At 39.0% G+C, this 21699-nt stretch overlaps 1 protein-coding gene across 1 annotated transcript; it reads right to left on the reverse strand.

Annotated features, from left to right (window-relative positions):
• Positions 1-332: 332 nt before the first annotated feature.
• LOC120730987 (lactase-phlorizin hydrolase-like) lies at positions 333-10647 on the reverse strand. Its single transcript, XM_040027676.1, has 16 exons — positions 9821-10647; positions 9484-9554; positions 7632-7709; positions 7446-7539; positions 6807-6891; positions 6022-6700; positions 5278-5926; positions 3638-5176; positions 3258-3526; positions 2867-3157; positions 2558-2756; positions 1610-1812; positions 1419-1525; positions 1059-1190; positions 734-957; positions 333-584 (listed from the first exon to the last, which is right to left on the reverse strand). The coding sequence occupies exons 1-16, from the start codon at positions 10431-10433 to the stop codon at positions 367-369; spliced, it is 5451 nt and encodes a 1816-aa protein (XP_039883610.1). The 5' UTR covers positions 10434-10647; the 3' UTR covers positions 333-366.
• Between the last annotated feature and the right edge of the window lie 11052 nt (positions 10648-21699).

A 21699-nucleotide genomic window follows, 5' to 3' on the forward strand; every position in this document is an offset into this window, starting at 1 on the left:
TGTCCACATGTTCACTTTTCTTGGACTTTTTTTTTTTTTATCTTAAAGAGGAAAACAGAAACACAAATGACTCCTACTACTGCAACAATCAGTAGAGCAAATGTGGTATAAAGTCCAGTCTCAGCATCATCGGCGGAGAGATCCAGACCAAGGAATTTCACGCTGTTAATGTTGACTGGTGGTGCAGCTGTTGGCGTGGTTGTTGCTGCAGAAGAGACACAGTAAAAACAATACTGTCGTATTAGTTGTGAAGATTTGCAGATAGTAATTAACCTGCTTTTCAGCAGGTAAGTTAGTTATTTATTTGAACATTTAATTTAAAGGTCTATCATTCAAAGTAGGCATCTAAGCAAATATTTCATTCCTTTACCTGGGTTCAGGCACTCCTGATTCAGGGAATCCGTTGCACTTTATGACTGTGGCATAGAAGTTTACAGAGCTCTTAGGCACTCGAGGAAGATTAGGGTCTGAGCGATTAACGTAGAACAGACCAAATCTCTGTGAAAAGCCAGAAGCCCACTCTAGGTTGTCCAACAGTGACCACGCTGTGTAACCACGCACATCCACACCATCAAGCAAGTAAGCTGTGAAGAGAAAATAAGTACCTTCATATTCTTGAAATTCAGAGTCTATTTTAAAGCATCCATATTACACACAAAACATGATTATGTTATTTTCCTCTCCAGGACATTCCTGGCTTTAGATTTTTTTTATAAAGAGAGGTTTTTGTTACCTTTCAACACCTGGTTAATGTACTGTTCATAGTAGTAGATCCTGTGAACATCATTTAGATCAATAGGTCCCTGCTCTGAGACTCCATTCTCAGTGACGATAATTGGTGGATTTCCATATTCATTTTTGATGAAGTTCAGCAATCTGCGGATACCAAATGGTGTGACCTTTAGCCAGACGGAGGCTGAATCCAACCAAGTGGGATCAGGAACTGTCGCCGCACCGCTGCAGAGGGCAAAATTTGGTAAATTACAGAATAAAGAAGCAAAGCTGTTCAGAAGAATTAGTTCCAGAAGACAGTTGTTTTTCAAATGTTAACTTCTTACATGTCTGCCTCAAGGCTTGCAATATTTCCATGGTCCACAGGGAATGCCAGGACAGATGTGTACTGGTTCAATCCAAAGAAGTCATGAGTGCCCTTAATTCTCTTAATCTCCTCTTGAGTAAACTCAGGCAACCTGGAGAAATTTAAGTGAAACCAAACTTACTTATTATACTATAGAGCTACTTAGAAAATCACAGACAAACTTTTAAAGATTTAATAATAGGGTCTTGATGGATGCTCAATCATCCAGGTAAGGAAATCCCAAAAAGTTGATTCTGTTCATATGGAAGCAGCGTTGTTAGTGAAAAACGCTTGTGAACAGAATTAGCTTTTTGTGATTTAATAATAGCCTTCATAATACCGAGACTGTGGTAGACCAGCAGCTAGACTTCGGTCTCTTATTCTTGTCTTCATAATTTCACTGTAGTCACCATTAAATATGGGATGGGAAAACCAGCCAAGAGTGAACTGCACAAAGAGAAAACATAATAGTCACTTGAAACTAACTGCTGTTAATTTTTCTTTTGTCAAATCTGAAAGGAATTGGCATACCTCCACCACACGTCGTGCAGCATCATAGTCCTCCTGTCTATAAGGATTTCTGGGTTCAGACCAGTCAGAGCTGATTGTGATGGAGATTATGCCATTCTGTTTGGCCCTGTACTTGTCATTGTAGAGATGCCAGGCCTCGGCATGAGCTTTAATCAGGTTGTGACCAACAATGTAGGGCAGAGTGTCTGGACCTGAACTGATTCCTGGGGACAAACATAGACACATTTGCTGCCTATATGCTCTGTTTTTTTTTGTTGTTGTTGTTTTTATTGCAAGGCCGGGGGGGTTGTCACTATGGTTTAGAAATGTGAAGAACTGCTGTACAGATTACAGCTTATTTCAAAATACTCAGATATTTACCTTGACCCCATATCCATATCACGGACAAACAGTAACAGTTGTTTATGTTTTTAAACCCATTTTGCACAGAGAGGCATTTTTTTGGAAAATGTATTGGTAGCAATGTTGAATATTCTTACACAATAAGACCAAAACAAAATAACTACACATAAAATAATTACACCATAAAGATGGTTTATTTTTCTACCTCCACACGTACACGGGTATTTCTGAAAACAGAGATTTTCTGTTTTTTGTTGATAAAAAAAATCTCCACCATGGCAGGAGTTTTTAAAAATATACTTTTTCAGTGACCCAAAATGCAGTTTACGTGTGGACGAAAGACCCACACGGATAGAATAAGCTGTGTTTTCAAAAATACAAGTGTAGGTGTGGACGTGGCGTAAAAGAGGTAGTAGTTGATTTTATTGCTACCTGTAATTTATTAGTTTACATTTATTTGTTTAATTCTTCACAAACAGTTTGAGGTGTGAAATAAACCGCAATGGAATTTGAAAACAAAATATGTGTGTGTGTGGATGGAGCATGTGTTTGTGCCGGGAGGGGGCCTAGAAAAAAAGAATTGGAAACCACTGGCTCAAACCATACCTGGGGCAAAGTCTCCAAAGCCATATCCATGGCGGGCTACAACGAGCGGCTCATTAAAGGTGATCCAAATTTTCACCTTGTCACCAAGACGGTCAAACATGAGGTCAGCATAGTCCCTGAAAAGCTTAACAAAGCTGTCATTCAAAAAGCCTCCATAATCCTCTATAGCTTGTGGCAGATCCCAGTGGTACAGAGTAACCTGAAGAGGAAAGGAAAGGAAAATTGGCTGTACTTGCTGACTTGATCTACTTTCCATGTATATTTTCTGGCACAAAGATTTTCTGTTTGCCAGAAAGGAATTATTCATACCTGTGGCTGGATATTTGCAGCATGCAGTGCGTCCAAAAGTCTTTGGTAGTAGTTGATTCCAGCCTCGTTAATGTTATTAATGGTGCCATCAGGAAGGACTCTCGGCCAGGATAAGGAGAAACGATAATGGCTTACTTTCAGCTGCTTTAATATCGCAACATCCTCTTCTATTTTATTGTAACTGTCACAGGCTATGTCCCCATTGTCATCATTTAATATTTTGGAAGGACTGTGAGCGAACTTGTCCCAGATGCTTAGACCTTTTCCATCTGCCCTCCATCCTCCTTCAATCTGGACACAGTAAATGCAAAACAAAAATTTAAAAAGATGAAAACAAGGGAAGTAAGACAGTATTGAGTAAAAGTAAAATTGCAGTAAAAGTATAAGTTACTTGGTATGATGCTGAAGCAGTGCTCCACATGAAATCCTCACGGAAGTGGCCATGAAGCATCTTCTCATCATCTGGCAAGGGGAAACCATTATCCTTTATGATGTTGTAATAGTAATGAGCTGAGTACTTTGGTGTTCTTGGACGATCTGGGTTTGTGAAGTCCACGTGGTGCAGCCCAAATAGAAATTTGTACCCGTGCAGCCACTCAAAAGAATCCATAAAAGCTGTTGCTGTGTATCCTCGCAACCGCACACCATCGAGGTTATTGGCTGTAATGTAACCACAAATGCAAACACATACATACAAAATAAATGAACAACCAGTCATGGCAGTGGTGGAAAATGTTAAATATCTTCTGAAATATTTTTATATCACTGCACCTTTGAGAGCCTCATCGATATAGGCCTTGTAAAACATTACTCTTTCAAAGTCATCCCATTCTACTGCAGCTCCATTCTCAGTAATATAAATCTCTGGATCACCATACTCCTCCTTGATCCAGTTGAGGAGTCTCCTCAAGCCCCAGGCCACAGCTTTTTGGTTAGGAATGGCTGTAGTTGGTGAATCAGGTTCCTCTGATTCTCTCATGTCCCGGTCTGATTCATAGGAGTGAGGCTGAAGTGCAGCTGTAAAATAGCTCACTACCCTTGTAGTGTAATGATTTACACAGAATACGTCAGCAGTTCCCTTGATGAAGTTCTTTTCTTCTTCAGTAAAGGAAGGAAGTCTTGACTTTGGAAGACTTTGGATTTCACTTTTGTTCCCAACTTGCCACTTCAGTGCATCAGGATAGTCACCATTCTTAAAAATAGGATGTGCAAACCATCCCAGTTGGAACTGCATCGCCCGGTCAGCAGTCACCACTTCACGGACTACGTTGACATCTATAGGTTCAAACCAATCAGCGTTGAGGGCTATGGAGATTAGACCACCCTGCAACTGGCGATATTTGTCATCATATGTATGGTAGGCCTTGGCATGGGCTTTAATGAGGTTGTGTGCAACTATGTATGGTCTATATCCTGGGTCCACAACATTTGGTGGCATATTTCCAAGTCCATATCCAGACCATGCAATTGTCTGAGGCTGGTTAAGGGTTATCCAGAATTTCACTCTGTCACCAAAAGTAGCAAAGCAGAAGTCGCAATAGTCATTAAAAATGTCAATCATCTCTGCACTTTCCCAGCCATTGACCTTTTGCAAAGCTTCAGGAAGGTCCCAGTGGTACAGTGTTACCATGGGTTCGATATTGTACGCTATAAGACCATCAATGAGTCTGTTGTAGTAGTCAACACCTTTCTGGTTGAGGGACTTACGTGTGCCATCAGGAAAGATCCTGGACCAGGACAAAGAGAATCTGTATGACTTCACCCTCAGAGCCCGCAGCATGTAGAGATCTTCATTAAGTTTGTTGTAACTGTCACAGGCTACATTGCCATTTGCGTTATCAGGAATAGTGTTAGTTGTCTGAGTGAATGTATCCCATATACTAGGACCTTTGCCATCAGCATTCCAGCCACCTTCAATTTGGTAGGCTGAAGAAGAAATTCCCCAACTGAAGCCCTCAGGAAAAGTGCCATAATGGTACATTTTTCTATCAAAGTTTGACTGTGAAGAGAATTTCTCCCAAACTGCCTTTGCCTGAGATGGAACTTCTGAGGGTGGTAAAGCAGCTAAACGTTGAGTTAATGGCCTTTCTGCAGCTTTAAACTTCTTACTTTTTTGTGAACTGAAACCGTTTTGCTCGATAATCTCAGCGTACAAATATGCAGATTGCTTTGGGGTCCTTGGTCTGGATCCCACTTCAAAGTTGACATAGTGAAGACCAAATCTTTGGCTGTAGCCTTGGTTTGCCTCAAATCCATCCATGAGTGACTGCACTGTGAATCGCTGCACATCCACTCCATCTGTGAGTGTTGCTACAAAATGAACAAACAAAAACAAGATTAATATTTGAATTATTTTAACTCTCTCTCTAAAAAAAATGTGCCTTCAAATTGGGGAAATCTCCAACACTAACCTTTCAGGGCCTCATTGATGTAACTTCTCATGTAGTCCATTCTGCTGGTGTCAGTGAGACTGTCTACACTGTAATCTGTTGGCATCCCATTTCCTGTTATGTATATAGGTAATTTGTTAACATTCAGGTATTCTGTTGAAATGTAGTTTAGGAGCCTTCTAAGTCCCCAAGGAACAGGATAGATCCAGTCAGAAGCTGTGGAACTCCATGTGGGGTCCACAGTTGCATGGAAGTCACCCACACCGTCAGGACCAGGGGTGCACCCACCATCACTGTTGCTGACCAGCCGAGAAGTATAGTGATTTAAACCAAAAAAGTCAGCAGTACCAAGTATCCTCTTGCTCTCTGTGGGAGTGAAAACTGGGAGCTTTGCTGGTACAGAGTCAGAGCATGCCGTTTTCTTCTGTTCCACCTGATCTTTGAGTATTGCAGGATAATCTCCGTCTACAAATATGGGATGTGCAAACCAGCCCAGCATAAACTGCAGGTAACGGTCTGCAGCTGCTACGTCTTCAGGTTTGGCAGGGTCACTGGGCTCAGCCCAGTCAGAGTTCAAGGCAATGCCGACTTTTCCTCCTTGTGTTTTCCTGTAATTGTCATTATAGACATGCCAGGCCTCAGCATGGGACTTGAGAATATTGTGAGTGACCTGATAATGCAAAATCAAATGTTAAGTACATTAGTGCAACAATTACACTTGTAATAAAGTGATTAATTGTAGTATTCTAATAACATCACTGTCACCTGATAGGAAGATTCCACATAGTCCTTTACTCCTGGGGCATGCACACCAGTACCATACCCGGCATGGCTCACTACCCAGGGACTATTGAATGTGTTCCAGATCTTGACTCTGTCTCCAAACCTGGAGAAGCAGAAGTCTGCATAGTCTTTGAAGGCCTCTACAATGGAGGGATTGGTCCATCCACCATAATTCTGGAGTGCTTGAGGCAGATCCCAGTGGTACAGAGTGACAATGGGTTGTATGCCAGATGCAACGAGAGCATTTATCAGCTGGTCATAGTATTGAGCTCCTTTTTCTGATTGGCTCTGTCGGTACCCTGTGGGGAAAATACGGGCCCAAGAGATGGAAAACTGGTAGGTGTCGACCTGAAGACCTCGCAGAAGGTAGACATCATAATCTACCTTACGGTAACTGTCGCAAGCTAGGTCAGCTGTCTGATTTGCAAAGGCCAAGCCCTCATGACCAAACCGGTCCCAAATAGTCTCTCCTTTCCCACCTTCTGACCAGCCACCTTCAGTCTTAAAGGATACGCTGGAGGTGGCCCACTGGAAGCCAGAGGGGAATGATTCCTTAAGGAAAAGATCTCGTTCTGCTGTGGTCTGGGACTTAAATTTATCCCACACAGTCTGATAACTGTTTCTTAACCCTGTCATCCTGGCGTGGTGTGAAATGCCATGACTTTTGGAAAGAGAGAGACATGAAAAATATAAGCAAATCTTTAATACAATAAGAAAAAAAAGATAACAGAATTCCAGTACATATAAATCAGAAAATGAACTCTTACTTGACAAGAGCATCTTCCGTGTCCAGCTTGCCTAACATGTCCTTCATGTCACATCCCACAATATTCAGGCCGTTGTCCATCAAGACTGTGTTGTGTTCAAGAAATATGAATTGTTTTAAGTTCAGTTCTGATATAGTTCTGATATATGTTATTGTAACAATATGTATTCACTATTACTGAAAAACATCATAAGTGTGTGCTAAGTCTATGGGTGCCTTATATAACATCACTGGCCCATAACAAGAAGATTTCATGACACAATAACACTCCCAAAATCTAGAACTTTATCTTAATGTATTCTGTTTGGTTAATAACACCAGAGGATTTGCCCAGATGTTGTGGCCTTTGGTTTTTCTTTATTCTGCCATCCCGTAATATCTTCAGATAGCTGTTTTTTGAAAGGATGTACACTGTACACAATAATAAGTGGTATTATAGTCACAGAAACATTTAACTGGTGTATTAGGCACCATGAGTACGTATTTCACAACACGAATCTCTACTACAACAGCTACCAGAAAGTAGTATTACATATACAGCTGCACATTCATAAAATTAGGTATTGTTCTCGTTTCTGTTATGGGAAATGATTATTAATATCTTAAATTTGGAAAGTCAAAAAGCTGTCATGACATTTACCATTTAGGAAATCTCCAAGAAGCTGGTAATCATCGGGAGAACAATCATGAGCGCTCATCTCGTAAATCAGGATAGGCAAGTTCCCGCTCAAAATCTACAACATAAAATGAAACATATGCAGCTTTGCTGTATCAGCAAAATGTTAAATGCAACGTATAAAAAAACATCTTATAATGCTTATTGTACCTGTAAGTTCCTCAGTTCATTTTCAAACTCTGAAGAGATGGCACAGTTGTAGTCAATGTGCACTGACAAGAAGTCCATCTGTTCCAAGCAGGAGATACACAACATCAGGTTGTCACATCATTCTGAGATGGGACTTTTTTGAACCATTACGTCATCATTTTTTAGAAATTTTAAGGTAATTAAAGTGACTTATTCTTTGTTTTCATTGGCATCATTTAAATAAATTGAATGTCATGGTTCAGGGTCAGTATGACCCAGCATTTTGAGTTTCTTGTGTTTTGGTAATATTTTGTAGTATGGTTTATGTTCTGATTCACTGGTAGTCTTATATGCTGTTTTGAGTGTCCTGTATTCCCTGTTTAACTCCTTGTTTGGATTTTCTCTTGAGTCTTGTTTATTTGTTAGGTTCTCTGTGTATTTTATATTTCCTAGCCCAGTATTATTATACTCTTGACTTATTCTGTATTTGTAGTCTTGGTCTTGCCTCTGTTAGGTCTGTTGTGTTTCCACGTCATAGTGTCTAGTCTGCGTCTTTGTGAACTGTCTCATGTTTCCTGTTTTACTTTGACAGTCCCTTGTCTCTTGTCAGTGTTTCTACTTTTGCTTCCCCTTGGTCGCGCCATGTTTGCTGACAAGACACAGCTGTGCTCTCCTCCTGTGTCTCATTCCTTCGTTATCCTTCAGTGTATTTAAGCCCCGTGTTTCTCTGTCAGTGTTGCGTTGTACCGTCACCGCGCTGTGTGGTTTTCTTGGTTTCTTAGTTTTTAGATTCAAGTGTGTCCAGTTTATTTCTAGTTTTCTAGTTTGAGGTTTTGGTTTGTTTTTTGTGATGTTTACTTTTTATGGAAGGTCTCCCAGATATAAACGCTGCCGCTTTAAGTTCAATCTGAAATATGAGTCCTGAAATTGGGTCCTACATCCTGCCTACCACACAGCACTCAACATGACATAAAAAACCAAATCAATCTTATTCTAAACAAACAAAAAAACAAACAAACAAAAAGTATATAATTATATGACCAATCCATATAAAATCCATATAACAACAGTCAGTAGTTCCAGATTATGAGAAAATGATTAAAATTTTCTTTGGGAATGATTAACCTCAGGTACGTTAGTGCTGCTGTTCTTGTCACTAGAGTGTGTGGAGTAAAGAGTTGTTGAATGCCTTCAACAAAACCAAAATAAAAAGAATAAAATATTAAAAAATTGGATCAAGTAATTATTTAAATGGCTTGAAATAATTTTATAACAAGGGAACAATCCTCTACAAGACGCAACCCCCCGCAAAAACAGCCAGTTAACGTGCAATTTATCCACGTTACTTGGAATGGAAATAAAGTTTTGTCATGAGACAAATGTAAGATTTCATTGTTTGGCCACAGTAAAAATCGCCTGTGTGATACATGCAAGCCTTTTAATGTGGACTGATTCATTTACAGACTTTATGTTATCAATGAGTGGTAAACATCATGTAAGCGAACATCTGTGGGGACGTTCACTGGAATATTCATCCTAAGCAGATAAGCAAATTCCTTAAAAAGCTGAATTTGAGGTTTGTAATATTTTGGAGAGATTTAAAAACAAGCTTTAAATGCAAGAAAATCATTAAAGGGGATATTTGTCAATTCTGAGGCCGTGGAAGAATTTTGTTTCTCATATATTTGGTGAGTAAATAACTGGAGCTTATTGTAAATATAAAATATTTCATTGCCGATTATCAAAATAATATCAACAACCGAAAATATTATTAGGATCCTAAATAAAAATCATGCAAGGAGGTGAAATTCTGACTATACATATATTAGTGTTTATAAGATATGTATCTATAAAAGAAAAGAAAAAAACTTACACTTGTTGAAGCTTTAATGTCGGAGAGAGAAGCCACATCTTTAGTTTTCAGTCCAAGTGACAGACGTCTGCCTGTAAATATGCAAGCATGAAAGGCACTTTTACTATTGGGAACAGCTGAACATGTGCTGAAGGATTTTATTAACTTAGTTGGTTATAAAATATGATTTATTTTTACAGGTGATTTCTCAAGACACTTGTCTATAAACAAAACCTTAAGTAAACTCAAGCCTCAGAGAAATACAAAAAAGTATTTACTAGAGAAGAATTCTGAAAGCATAAATTTAGTCACGACACTTTTGTCATTAATCGTCATTTTTCCTGTTAATTTGACTCACCTTTGTCAGGAAAGTGTTGATGGTACATCTGGTAAATGTTCTTGTTAAGTTGAAGGATGTTCTGCAGAAAACTGGGAGCATGTGCAGGCTGCCCGTCATGCCAAACACCATCCAGTGTCAACCATGAGTGTGCAAGTGGTGCAAACTCTTGGAAGGCAAACTCTGCATACTGCTGAAACATCTGTGCCAGCTCCTGGCTCTCCCAGCCTCCATACCTTGATTGCAGAGACTCTGGAACTGTCCATCCTTGAAGGATGACCAGAGGCTGAAGACCTGCTTCCAGCAGCTGTTTCAGCAGGGTCTGGTAACATCTAACCACAGCCTGCTGGGGTTGGCTGGGGTGGCCTGTAGGAAGAAGTTGAGCCCATGACAGCGGTACTTTGAAGTGGGTCACCCCTCTGCTCTGCAGGTACTCAAAGTACTGCTTAGAGCCAGGAGGAACGGGATGACTGCAGTCAAAGGCATCATTTACGCTTCTGTCTGAGCTTCTGACCACCTGCTTTGTCAGAGGCCCTGCAAGAAGCATGAAGTCCACCCTTCCATTCACCTCACTGCTCTGACAAATACAGAGACAAAAAATGTACAGACAAAAGACCCACAACAACTTCTTCATTGTGGCTCAAAAACAGAACAACTGATATTTTTCGAGTGTAGCCGAGCTATTTAACAGCAATATCTTTCCTTTTTTTTACATTGTTACACAATTATTGTTATTGGCACCTCATCTAGTTATCACAAGTGTTTTATTGTAGCTTTGAGAGATAGCCAGATAGACTCTGGACTCTAGAGATAGCAACTTCCCCATCTTCTGTTCTTGAGCTCTGATATACTTTTTATTGCTGTAGAATCATATCATAGTCATTAATTTTACTACTCCTATCCTAGGTGCTTAAATTTAGTCTTTTAACTCTTTTATTTACTTTTGACTTCTGTTGGTTTGTTTTTATGTTTAACATAGTTAACATCTTACTGTCTAAGTGTTGCAAAGATGTTGAAAGGTTTGTGTTGTTATAATTATTACCACTCTTATTATTGCTATTGTCTGTGAAGCCTTTTTATGTGCAACAAGGTATCAAAAAGATTTATTTGATACAAGTTTCGTTTTAACATGTATTTATTTACTTTTTATTAATAGTAATCATGTAGAATTCATATCCTGAGGTATTCACTAAGTGGGGAATAAATTCCCCACTTAGTGAATACCTCAGTCAGCAGAAATCTAAGATGGATGAGGAGCAAGAAGAGGAACTATCATGGAAGGACCGTCCTCTCGACTAAAAGACAGCACAGAGGCACTAATGATGGCAGCACAGAAACAAAGACCTAAGCACAAGATCCATAGAGGCTGGGGACTACCACACCAGGCAAGACCCCAAGTGCAGGCTGTGTAAAGATGAGCCTGAGATAATCCAGCACATAACAGCAGGGTGCAAGAGTCCGGGCATATATGGAACGCCATAACCAAGTGGCCGGCACAGTAAAAAGCAACATCTATACCAAGTATTGCCTGGAAGTCCGGATATCTTCCAGGCCAAGGGAAGGTGATGCCTAACCAACTCAACATAGTAGTAACTAGTAGATGGAGCTATACTGAGGGATAGCAACATCGGGAAAAAGGAATACGTGAAGCTTAATAAGTACCAAGAGCTAAGACAAGATGTCAAGGGTGAAGGTAACAGTGGTCCCATTAATAACAGCACTCAGTGCGGTGACCCCCAAGCTGGACGAGTGGCTCCAACACATCCCAGGAACAACATCCAAGATCTCTGTCCTGAAGAGCGCAGTCCTAGGAACAGCAAAGATACTGCGCAGGACCCTCAAACTCCCAGGCCTCTGGTAAAGGCCCGAGCTTGAAGGACAAAGAATGAGAGCCGGAATTTTATATATTTCTTACAGACAAAACTGTTATCGCAATTATATTCTTGTCAAAGTAAGTCTTTCACGAATATAATTCTGATAAGAGTTTTGTCTGTAAGCAAAGTGCATGTAATATTACTTCTAAACTACAATGAAAATGATGTTATCACAATATCATTATCAATATTCAATTTTTCCTACATATATATATATATTTAATGTAGGAGAGGGTAATGGGTCATAGGCATTATTTGTAAATAACTTACCATGAATACATTTTGCTTTTTATATATGACACATTTTGAGGTTCACTTGACAGTAAGGCAGATGTGAAATGTAAAAGTGAGAGCAGAGGTCAAATGTGACATAATATTTTTGTGCAAGCTATACTGTGAGATTTAGATATTTGACACTGAACTATCTCTTAGTTATGCTGCAACAGGTCGAGGCTGCTGGGGTCTGAGCGTTTCTTCTTCACTCACCATTTTTCACTCACTATGTGTTTATACAACACTCTGCATTTAATCATTAGTCATTATTAATCTCTGGCTTTCTTCCACAGTGTGTCTTTGTCCTGTCACCCCCAACCACTCACAGCAGATGAACCTGGTTGTGCTGCAGGTTACTTTGTGCTGGAAGGAAGTTTTTCCTTCCTACTGTGATCAAAGCTACTCTGTGAACTGGTGAGACAAAAGTTGAACTTTTTGGAAAGTGTGTGTCCCATCACATCTGGCATCAATGTAACACAGCATTTCTGAAAATGAACATCATACCAATAGTAAAATATGGTGGTGGTAGTGTGATGGTCTGGGTCTGTCTTCCTGCCTCAGGACCTGTAGGACTTGCTGTGGTAAATGAAACCATGAATTCTGCTGTCTAACAAAAAATCCTGAAGGAGAATGTCCGGCCAGATGTTTGCAACCTCAAACTGAAGTGCAATTCAGTTTTACAGCAGCAAAAATTATCCAAAAAACACCAGTAAGTCCACCTATGACCTGAAGTCCTGACCTGAATCCAATTGAGATGCTGTGGCACGACTTTAAAAAGGTTGTTTAATGCTCTAAAACCCAATTAGAACAATTCTGCAAAGATAAGTGGGCCAAAATTCCTCCACAGTGCTGTAAAAGACTCATTGCCAGGTATTGCAAACACTTCTGTGCAGTTGTTGCTACCAAAGGTGGCCCAACCAGTTTAAAGAGAAATCACTTTTTCACACAGGACCATGTAGGCTTGGATTTTTTCCCCCTTAATCATAAAACTGTCATTTAAAAACAGCATTTTGTGATTCCTTGTGTTTTCTTTGTCTAATATTTAAATTCGTTTGATGATCTGAAACATTTAAATGTGACAAACATAGAAAAATTAGGAAATCAGAAAGGAGCAAAAACTTTTACACACTACTGTAAAAAAAACAAACTAAAGTGATTCTGAACTGTATCCAAATAATTGTCCTAAATGTTGCAAATACAAACAAAGACCGTTGAATTTTAAGCAGAGTTTAAAGATAAAATACATTTTGTGAAAGTTTGACCTTATATGACATTAAAGAAGTGATCTATTTAGACTTATTATCACTTCAGTGTCATGGTCCGGCGTCTGTGACTCCGTGTTTATGTTAAGTTTATTATTATTCTGTGGTTTTGGTTATCTTGGGTTTTTGTGCTCTTCTGTTTCACGTTTCATGTGCCGATGTCGGTGTCCTCCAGTCTGTGTTTAGTTGGTGTGTGTTGTGTTTAGGGTGTGTTTCCTGTTTTACTTTGAAGGTCTCTGTCTGATGTCAGTGTGTTCTGTTTATGGTTCCCCTGCCTCGTCAGCTGTTATGTCTCCCAGGTGTGTTTCCCTCCTGTTCCCCATCCCCTGATTACTGCTGTGTGTTTTTATAGTGTGTGTTCCCTCGTCCTCATTGCTGGTTTGTCTGCTTCTGTCCGTCCGTCTTCCGTGTATTTCCTCGTACCTCCCTGCGTCTTCGTTTCTGGCTTGTTTTGTTTTGCCCAGTTTAGGTTTGCCTGTTTCATGTTCGCCATTGCTATTTGTATTTTCTTTTGTTATTAAACTCACTTGCACCAGAGCTGCCGCTTCCTGGGTCCTAACTAACTCGCACGACTTGCCCCGGCAACCCGTGACATTCAGAGGAACCTGCTGGTTTTGAGAGGCCAGCGGTAACTGTTAGTTACAACATGATGTAACTAACGTTATCTTGCCATGATGTGTCCCATACCACTTGAACTTTGATCTACATATCACTTTTTGTTATGTAAAAAAAAAAATCATCATAAATGTTTAATCTGTACGGCTCAAATCAAAAGGTGACACCGTCACCCTAATCAATAAAATTCTGACAAAAGAATGACTGAGAGGTTCAAAACAACTTTGAGATTACCAGCTTGAAAACCAATAAAGCAAAACAACACGTCTTAATTATTCTTTGTTTCACTTTTTTAATTTTAATGTCCTAAAGTTTAGAATAAGTATGAAACTGTCTTTGTTTGAGCCAAAACTTAGAATCTTAGAAATCATTACATATCTTTCACACATTGAAAGATATGTAATGCCCAGTATGCCCGATGGCCAGTCCCGCTATGGTCGTGCATCAGTTAATCCTTGGCACATGTGCCCTGGGTTGCCGACCCCTGCTCTGGACAATATTAACTTTTAAAGAAATAGTATAAAATTTTCTATATATTCATTCTGTTTTGTTATTTGTTTTAACAAACTTCCTTCTTTAGCCTACTGCCTGAAAACTTGAGCAGGACACATGTTTGTTTTGATTACACAAACATGTAGGAGTAACTCAGATATTGATTTGTGAATAACTGGTATTGAATAGCTTGAGCGTATTAGCTTATTAGCTATGATATTATACTACAGTGCAGCTCTCTGTCTCTTGAGTGGGGTCAGCTTGAAGGAAAGGCAGGATTGTAAAAGTGAGGTCAGAGGTCAAACATGACATTTTTTGCAAACTATAATGTGATTTTAAAATCAATTCATTTTAATTTTATTTTCAGCTGGCTTTCTTTTATACTCTACCTGATTCATGTAAGCATCTGGAATAACCGAAGTTATAAGCAAACATCAAACCGCAATACAACACAAATATATTCATAAAAAGTTCTATAAATAATTTAATAACACACACGCTTGAATCAGTCTTCGCCTTCCACAAACAGTCACTTAAATACTAATCCAAATGTCAAACCTGATAAAGAATCACCAACCCATGAATGTGTTTCTTTTTTTTTATGCACCTTTTTAAATAGCAATCCCTCAAACTAATAAAAATATAGGTAAGGGTAGAAGAAGTCCTGGCCTGCATTACAACCTGGTATAACAGCCACACCAACACCAACAGCTACGACTGATGAGCACGTGGCCCAGAGGGTCTGACTAACTTCCAAGCAAAACTTTACTCCTCCTGGTCGTGGACGTCTTCTGAATGCATCTGTTCTACACCTTTGAGTTCTGGAAATATTATGAACTCCTTCAGAATACTTGAATTTTAAATTTTAAGTTCTTTAAGTGGCCAGATGATTACAGGTGGGGCAGTCTGAATGACACCAAGAGAATGGAGTACATGAGCAGTAACATCAATGAGGCATTAAAATGTTATGTATATGTTCAGAGTATTTAATAGTGGCATAGTTTTAGTTTAAAGATAAACAAAGTTTTTATCTTTAAAAAGTCATAAACGCACACAAATCATTAACTTGTGTGTGTTTATGACTTATGTGTGTGTGTGTGTGTGTGTGTGTGAACTCCTACACCATTCCTCACATCTATAAATTGTGTCTTCACATCTCACGCCATATTATCAATATTTAAACCAGTCCAATCACTGTAGGATGAAGGAATTGCTGCATTTTCTGTTTAATATAAGCTTGTGGAACAAATGCACTTCTCCAACAGAGGAGAGAGACAGTGAAAAATATAGCTGAAAAAACAAGTCGATATTTTTTTGTTTTGCTCCCTTTTGTAACAGTAGAATCCCAAAGTCGTCACATTACACATATACAATACCTGTACACTGCCTCTCACAAAACTTACTGGCTTGTGGCTTCCTTCGTATTTGTGGCTCCTGCATAAATATGAAGGATGATCTTAAAATGTTGTTACCTCCTGAATGCAATAAATGAAATCTGTTAGGATGAAGAAAAATAAAGTCTTGATAATAAGCCACGTTTCAGGGAACCTCTTCTTTGTCCAGACTAGAAGAAATGTTTTTTTGTTTGTTTGTTCTCTGAGTTTCTTCTTATTTCTAACCAACTTATAAATTCCCTATTATGACAGCAGCTTTGTTAAAGCAGTAAAACAGGTTTGCTCACGTGTGCCCTGAATTTATCCAGCTGGCAGAAGAGCTTCACCTTTTCACATGCCAGTGTCGATGATTGACCTCTGGATGGCGCCAGTAAATTATTTTCTAACGAGGCTTTTGCTGTGACTCTACCTCTTACTACAATATCACGATTTTATAATAATATTTCACAAAAATCTGAGTTGAAGGTAAAAGGATGATAAGCTAATGAGGGCATTTTAAAAGGCATTTATGTGCTTGTGCAATAAAACATATTTCTTTGTTCTGAGCTGCACAACGTGGTATATTTCATTCCTCCACTGGTCTTTTATTGTCATTTTACTGAAACAACATGATGGGAAATTTTGATAAGGAGTAAATTTGTTCGAATTGATTTTTTGAAATGTGAAGTGAATGACCTACTTTGTTCTGATGCAATGCTTACTCACTTTCCCGAAGGGATCGGTGAAGCACTTAATTCACATTACTGAGTGTACATCATCATTCTTAAACTGTTGAGCTGCTCCATGAGTTAGTTTTGCATTTCGTTTTACTTCCACTATTTTCAAGGATAGGTCACTGGGTCAAACCAGTAACTTTAAAGGCTTTTTGGCCAGTGACCTCTGGCTAAAACTATTGTGGAGAAATGCCTGTTTGTCGACTCAGTAATCCACACATCCAGGAACAAACGGAGCACATACACTGTTTCTTTGCTCCCACCTGTGAAGAAACCTACATCTGGTCTCCAGGGTGACCCACCTCATCTCAACAGGATGTAGGCATTAACACACAGTAGGTGTCTCTCTTCTGCATGCTCTTCAGCAGCTCTGGTTAACAAGCAGTCTGTTTCCTCTCTGAAACCTCAGTCACTCTTGATGGGGTATGGGTCAAACTGAGGAAACCATGTTGGCTCATAGTTTTAATGAAATGTCTTTAGGTCAAGTAATTAATATACATAAAAGTTTGATGGCATGTGCATGTGCACCTGCTGATCTCTGTATTTAAGATACTAAATACACTGCATGCATCTTTTCCTAGTTTTTCTCAAGCATGATGAAATGAGGGCCAAGCCCCAGCATAAAATAAATATTATATTGTACATAGCAGTATATAGTAGTCCAGTATATTTGAACTGCGAGTCATGCAAAGCTGCTGTAAAGAAAAAAAAATATGCAGCTCGAGATGAACGTCCAAGGTTCCCTTTAATAGCAATAATAATGCAGATGCTCGTTTTCACCACAACTTATATTAAACACACTCAGAAGAAGAAAAGAATTGGCAAAAAGAAATCCTCTGGATCAAAAATATTCTTTCTGCAAAACTCGTAGCTTTGGATTCACTTGATTTGTATAATTACAAAGTATTTGGTATTCACTGTAGGTTCAAGGGTTTGGTTTTGATATCATCCCAGTTCAAATAAATCTGACAACAAGATCTTTTTGCTTCTTAGTGAATATCATCAGCTACAGTTACTCCACGAAAATACCCTTACAGTCGGTCCAACATCACAATAAAAGTCAGGTATAGCTTTAGAATACAACACCCATCTGCTGCTGTGTACGACCTCTGCATGCTGTGTTTTGCAGCAATACAAAAAAGGAACTTGATGTTCTTCTGATGCTTTAATCAAATGCTTGCTGAGTGAAAGTCTCCCCTTTGTGTCATGAAGGGAGAGTGATGGTGATTGCAAACTGCTGTGTGCCATCTTTGCTTCCTGTTATAGCCTCAGCTGTGCGAGCGCATGACAACAGTTAATCTCTTTAAGAGTTTTACAGATTTTTTTTTTTAAAGTTAGTTTACCCTCCTGTGCCATTTGTTATTGCTGTATATATTAGCTATGTGTCATGTACTAATCCAATCTGACATACAAAAGTGATTAAATGATGCTCCACAAAGGCAAAGAACTGTGGGAGTCTTCAGCTCTGTCTCTCTTTCCAGGACAGAGGCTGAGATCTTCCCATTTGAAACACTAGGAGAGGAAAACATTACTGTTGAAGAACAGTGTGGGATGAGACTCCGGAATGGAGGAGGAATATTTTCATTCCAGTAATAGCAATGTGATACTTTAAGAATGTTTCCAGCTGAGCTGTTGGAAGCAGCACCTCCTGCAAGACCGAGCTTTCTTTTGCAATTAATAAAATATATCGAAAATCACCTCGATGAGAAATTTGCAGCTACTGAACATCACCCAAAAATCCTACCAGTGATTTCCTTCAGCTGCGTGAATCCAAACAAAGGTGCTTTGTATTTTATTTTGGCTTTAATTAAAAAAGATTGAGTGGCTAACACACATTTCTACTAATTTGTCTCTCCAATAACGCCACTGTTTTGGAAAATTTGAGTTATAGCAAAAAAGCCTCATAAATAGTTACACTCATACAAACATACATCTGTAAAGAATAACACTAATTGTTGGGAGTTGTTTTGTCTGTTTCCTGTGGCAACCTGAGATTTGGAAATCCAGGTCTGTGTGTGTTACTTTTATGAGTCTAATTAGTGATGTACTTGCTCACTCTCTGCCTCACACACACACATTCCAGTATGAAACTCCCATTGCTAGGTCTTAGTTAGTTGGTTGTTTTGAGGTTACCACGGCATCCAATGAATTACACAACATGCATACACATTTAAGCTGATAAACAGCTTGAACTTTCATGTTAAATTATGTCATTTGCCAGTACGTACAATAGCAACCTTGTTGTGTGTTTGCAGAGATTTTTCAGGCCACTTTGAGAACATAAAGGAAGTGCAGTTTGTTTTTATAGCTCAGTTCATTCTCACTGCCAATTCAAAGTGTTTTACATGTAGGCGGGTAGAAGAACAGAGCAAAGTGCATTAAAACAAGAAAAAGATTACAAGATTTAATAAGAAGAGAGCACTAGCTTTCATTTCACTTCACTTACGGAATAATAACTTTAGTGACGTGAATCCTGGAAAATATCATATACAGTGAAAGCAAGCAGGCCCCTTTGAGAAAGACTGTGATGTGACAGCGTGGAGGAAAAGCCTTTTAATGGAAATAGAGCTTCAGCAGATCCAGGATTAGGGTCAGTGACTGGTGGGGTGAGAGGAGTGTGAAGACAGGGAGAAAAAGATCTGAGCAGGTTGATGTGGCCAATCATCTCAAATCAGGACTTCTCTTCAGCTCCTGAGTCAAAGATTTCTATGGAAAATTACAGGAAGAGGGCACAGATTGAGAAAGATGTATGAAGTATGCTGTAAATGCACAGAAAATGAAAGAAGGAAGTAGGAAGAAGAAGTGCTCAGCCCGTCATAGGGTTTTCCACAGTAGCCAAGGCTTATGGCAGTATAATTGTTCATTTACATCAGATTAATTATCAGAAGTTGAATAGGTCTGTTTTTCTTCTCCACGAACTCCTGATCGAACAGCAGTCATAAGCTAAATGCTCCACTCAGTTCTCCGGCCTGTTGTCAAACTTTTGGTGCTACACAGAAATGCATAAACATAATTTATTATCTTTGTTTCCCCAAATATGATCCTCTGCGAGCTGTAAAGTTGGGGTTTAATTGCAACTAAGTTGCAATCAAAATGTAGAAAAAAATAAAAATAAAAATAAGAAAGAGTTGCTCAAGACAAATCAAATCTTTCTTCGTTTAGTCTCATCGACTAATAAATGCTTCATATACAATATATATGTTATTCCTTACCAAGACCAAAACAACGGCATGTTTTCAATAAGGTTCCTTAATTAATACGATTTCACATAAAAACAAGCAGCGTGAATTGAATCACGTTGTAGCCTAATTGGGAAATAAGACCTTGGTGGTGAGGGTGGTCTGATTTTAGTTCCTTTTTGTTGCACTTTGTAACTTGTCATCTTTCAGCGATACACAATCTTTTCAACATTTTATCACATTTTCTGTCCCCGTGTGTTTTTATGCAGTGAGCACAAAAAGGTGTGTATGGAAACCCACCAAACTAAACGCTCATACAAACATGACCAAAGTCTGAAAGACTGAGGTCAGCCAGTGTAAAATCTGGGATCCCAAAGCTCAGGCAGTTTTTTCTACTCAGGGCTTTATGGTGTCACTGAGAGGGGATATCCCTAATACAGTTTTCACAGCACAGGAGCCAGTGCCACCTGCTGTTTGAACCTTCTGTCTGCACCAGTAGAAAAAAAGAAGAAGGCTGGCCTAAAGGAAACGTGTCTTTAAAAGGAGAAATGCTAAAACAGTTAAAATAAAAAAAATAAGGGGTTTTAAATGAGCAGAGTAGGTTTCCTCAGCCCTGTTACCTCAAATGCGTCATATTTGATTTGAGTTTTTATGCAAAATCTGAGTAAATGACATGATGAAATTAGCAACAAATTGTGCAATGTAAAAGAAATTGGTACAAATTATAATACAATTAAAACAAAATGGTAATCGTATCTTTAAGAACAATCGTCACAAGAAGGTTCAATAAACACTCCATTTTCCAAAAAACTGAATTTTCTGTGTATTCTCTTAAAATTTGATTTAAATGATAAATGGGTGTCAGATTGTCTTTGTTAGATCGTTTCTTTCACTGCATGATAAAAATGTTGAATGTAACCTTTAAGGGATAGATGATGTTTTGTGATCTATCAATATTTTTATTAAAGTTCTCAAATGAACGAAATTGGTGTCAAGTGCGCACAAAGATCTGTTTGCACGACGACATATATGCAAACAACTGTAAAATTTGCTTGTCTACATATTTGATAGACGGCATGGATCATTTAGATGCAACATTTTAAAAAAAGGTCTGGGCCTCTTGACTGTTTCAACTGTGTCGCTGCTAAAACAAGCAGAGGAAAAGCATGTATGTCAACAAGTCTTAACTCAGCTCTGATATCAAGCTTTACTGTGTTGAGGGAACTAGATTATACCTCGGGCACTTGTTTTAAAGCCTGTTAGAAACAACTGCTGCGCTAGGTGTGAAATCTCTATAGGGACTTGTGCTAACCCTGTTTGAAATCATCCTATGTTTTTATTGAGATCATTATCACAAATATTGCCTTTGACAGAATCAATTTCCTTGTTTTGTGCTCTGTGGTGCCATATCGGCTAAATGTTACATTCTGCATTAGCGAATCCCTCTTTACAGGTCCCTGCACGAAATAAAGCAGGAATGGAAACTGGTGCAGGAAATTGGAAAGAGGGTTCCCGTTGTGCTGCAGAGACTGCTGTGCCTACTGCTATTTCCTCGGAACATGCCGGCCGTGTACAGCTCACCAGATGTATGTGTGCCCTCCAATAATCCTCTCAGTCCTTGAGGGGAAAATTCTGGTCAGGCGTGTAATACAGCATTACCCATAACTCTGCTGCTGCTTCAGAGCTCAATTACGCTTTATTGTTGGGACAATGACCTGGCAGTAGTCTGCCGTTTGGCACCTTCAGTCCATCTTGGCTCGTTCGTCATGAGGCCTGGTTGGCTTTGGCACTTCAAAGGACATGCGGCAGTATGCACACAGCAGCTGGTATACAGCTTGGTGTTTCTCTGAGGCTTACAGACTGCTCGCTAATGTTTACTGAGTGCCAAAACCAGTTTAGAGTCTCTGCTGATTATAACACTTAATTTTCAGAAGTGAAAAGGGAAACATGAGTTACCACAGTCTGGATTTATTTAGACTTTTCTTCTGAATTTGCTGTCAACAGACAGGGACACAGCCATAATATGAGAGCAGGACTTTTAATAAAAAGGGAATTACTGTAATATTGTACTTGTATGCAAATACAAAGTCTTCTCACA

Source organism: Simochromis diagramma, unplaced genomic scaffold (assembly GCF_900408965.1).
Source record: "Simochromis diagramma unplaced genomic scaffold, fSimDia1.1 OVJJ01000343.1, whole genome shotgun sequence".
Classification (NCBI taxonomy): domain Eukaryota; kingdom Metazoa; phylum Chordata; class Actinopteri; order Cichliformes; family Cichlidae; genus Simochromis; species Simochromis diagramma.

Excerpts from the sequence above, each read along its gene's own strand:
- LOC120730987 (XM_040027676.1), bottom strand. The coding sequence starts at position 10,433 with ATGAAGAAGTTGTTGTGGGTCTTTTGTCTGTACATTTTTTGTCTCTGT. Across the intron at positions 1,813-2,557 it reads CTTTGGAGACTTTGCCCCAG|GAATCAGTTCAGGTCCAGAC; the intron begins GTATGGTTTGAG and ends GTTTGTCCCCAG. Across the intron at positions 958-1,058 it reads GCAAGCCTTGAGGCAGACAT|CGGTGCGGCGACAGTTCCTG; the intron begins GTAAGAAGTTAA and ends TGCCCTCTGCAG.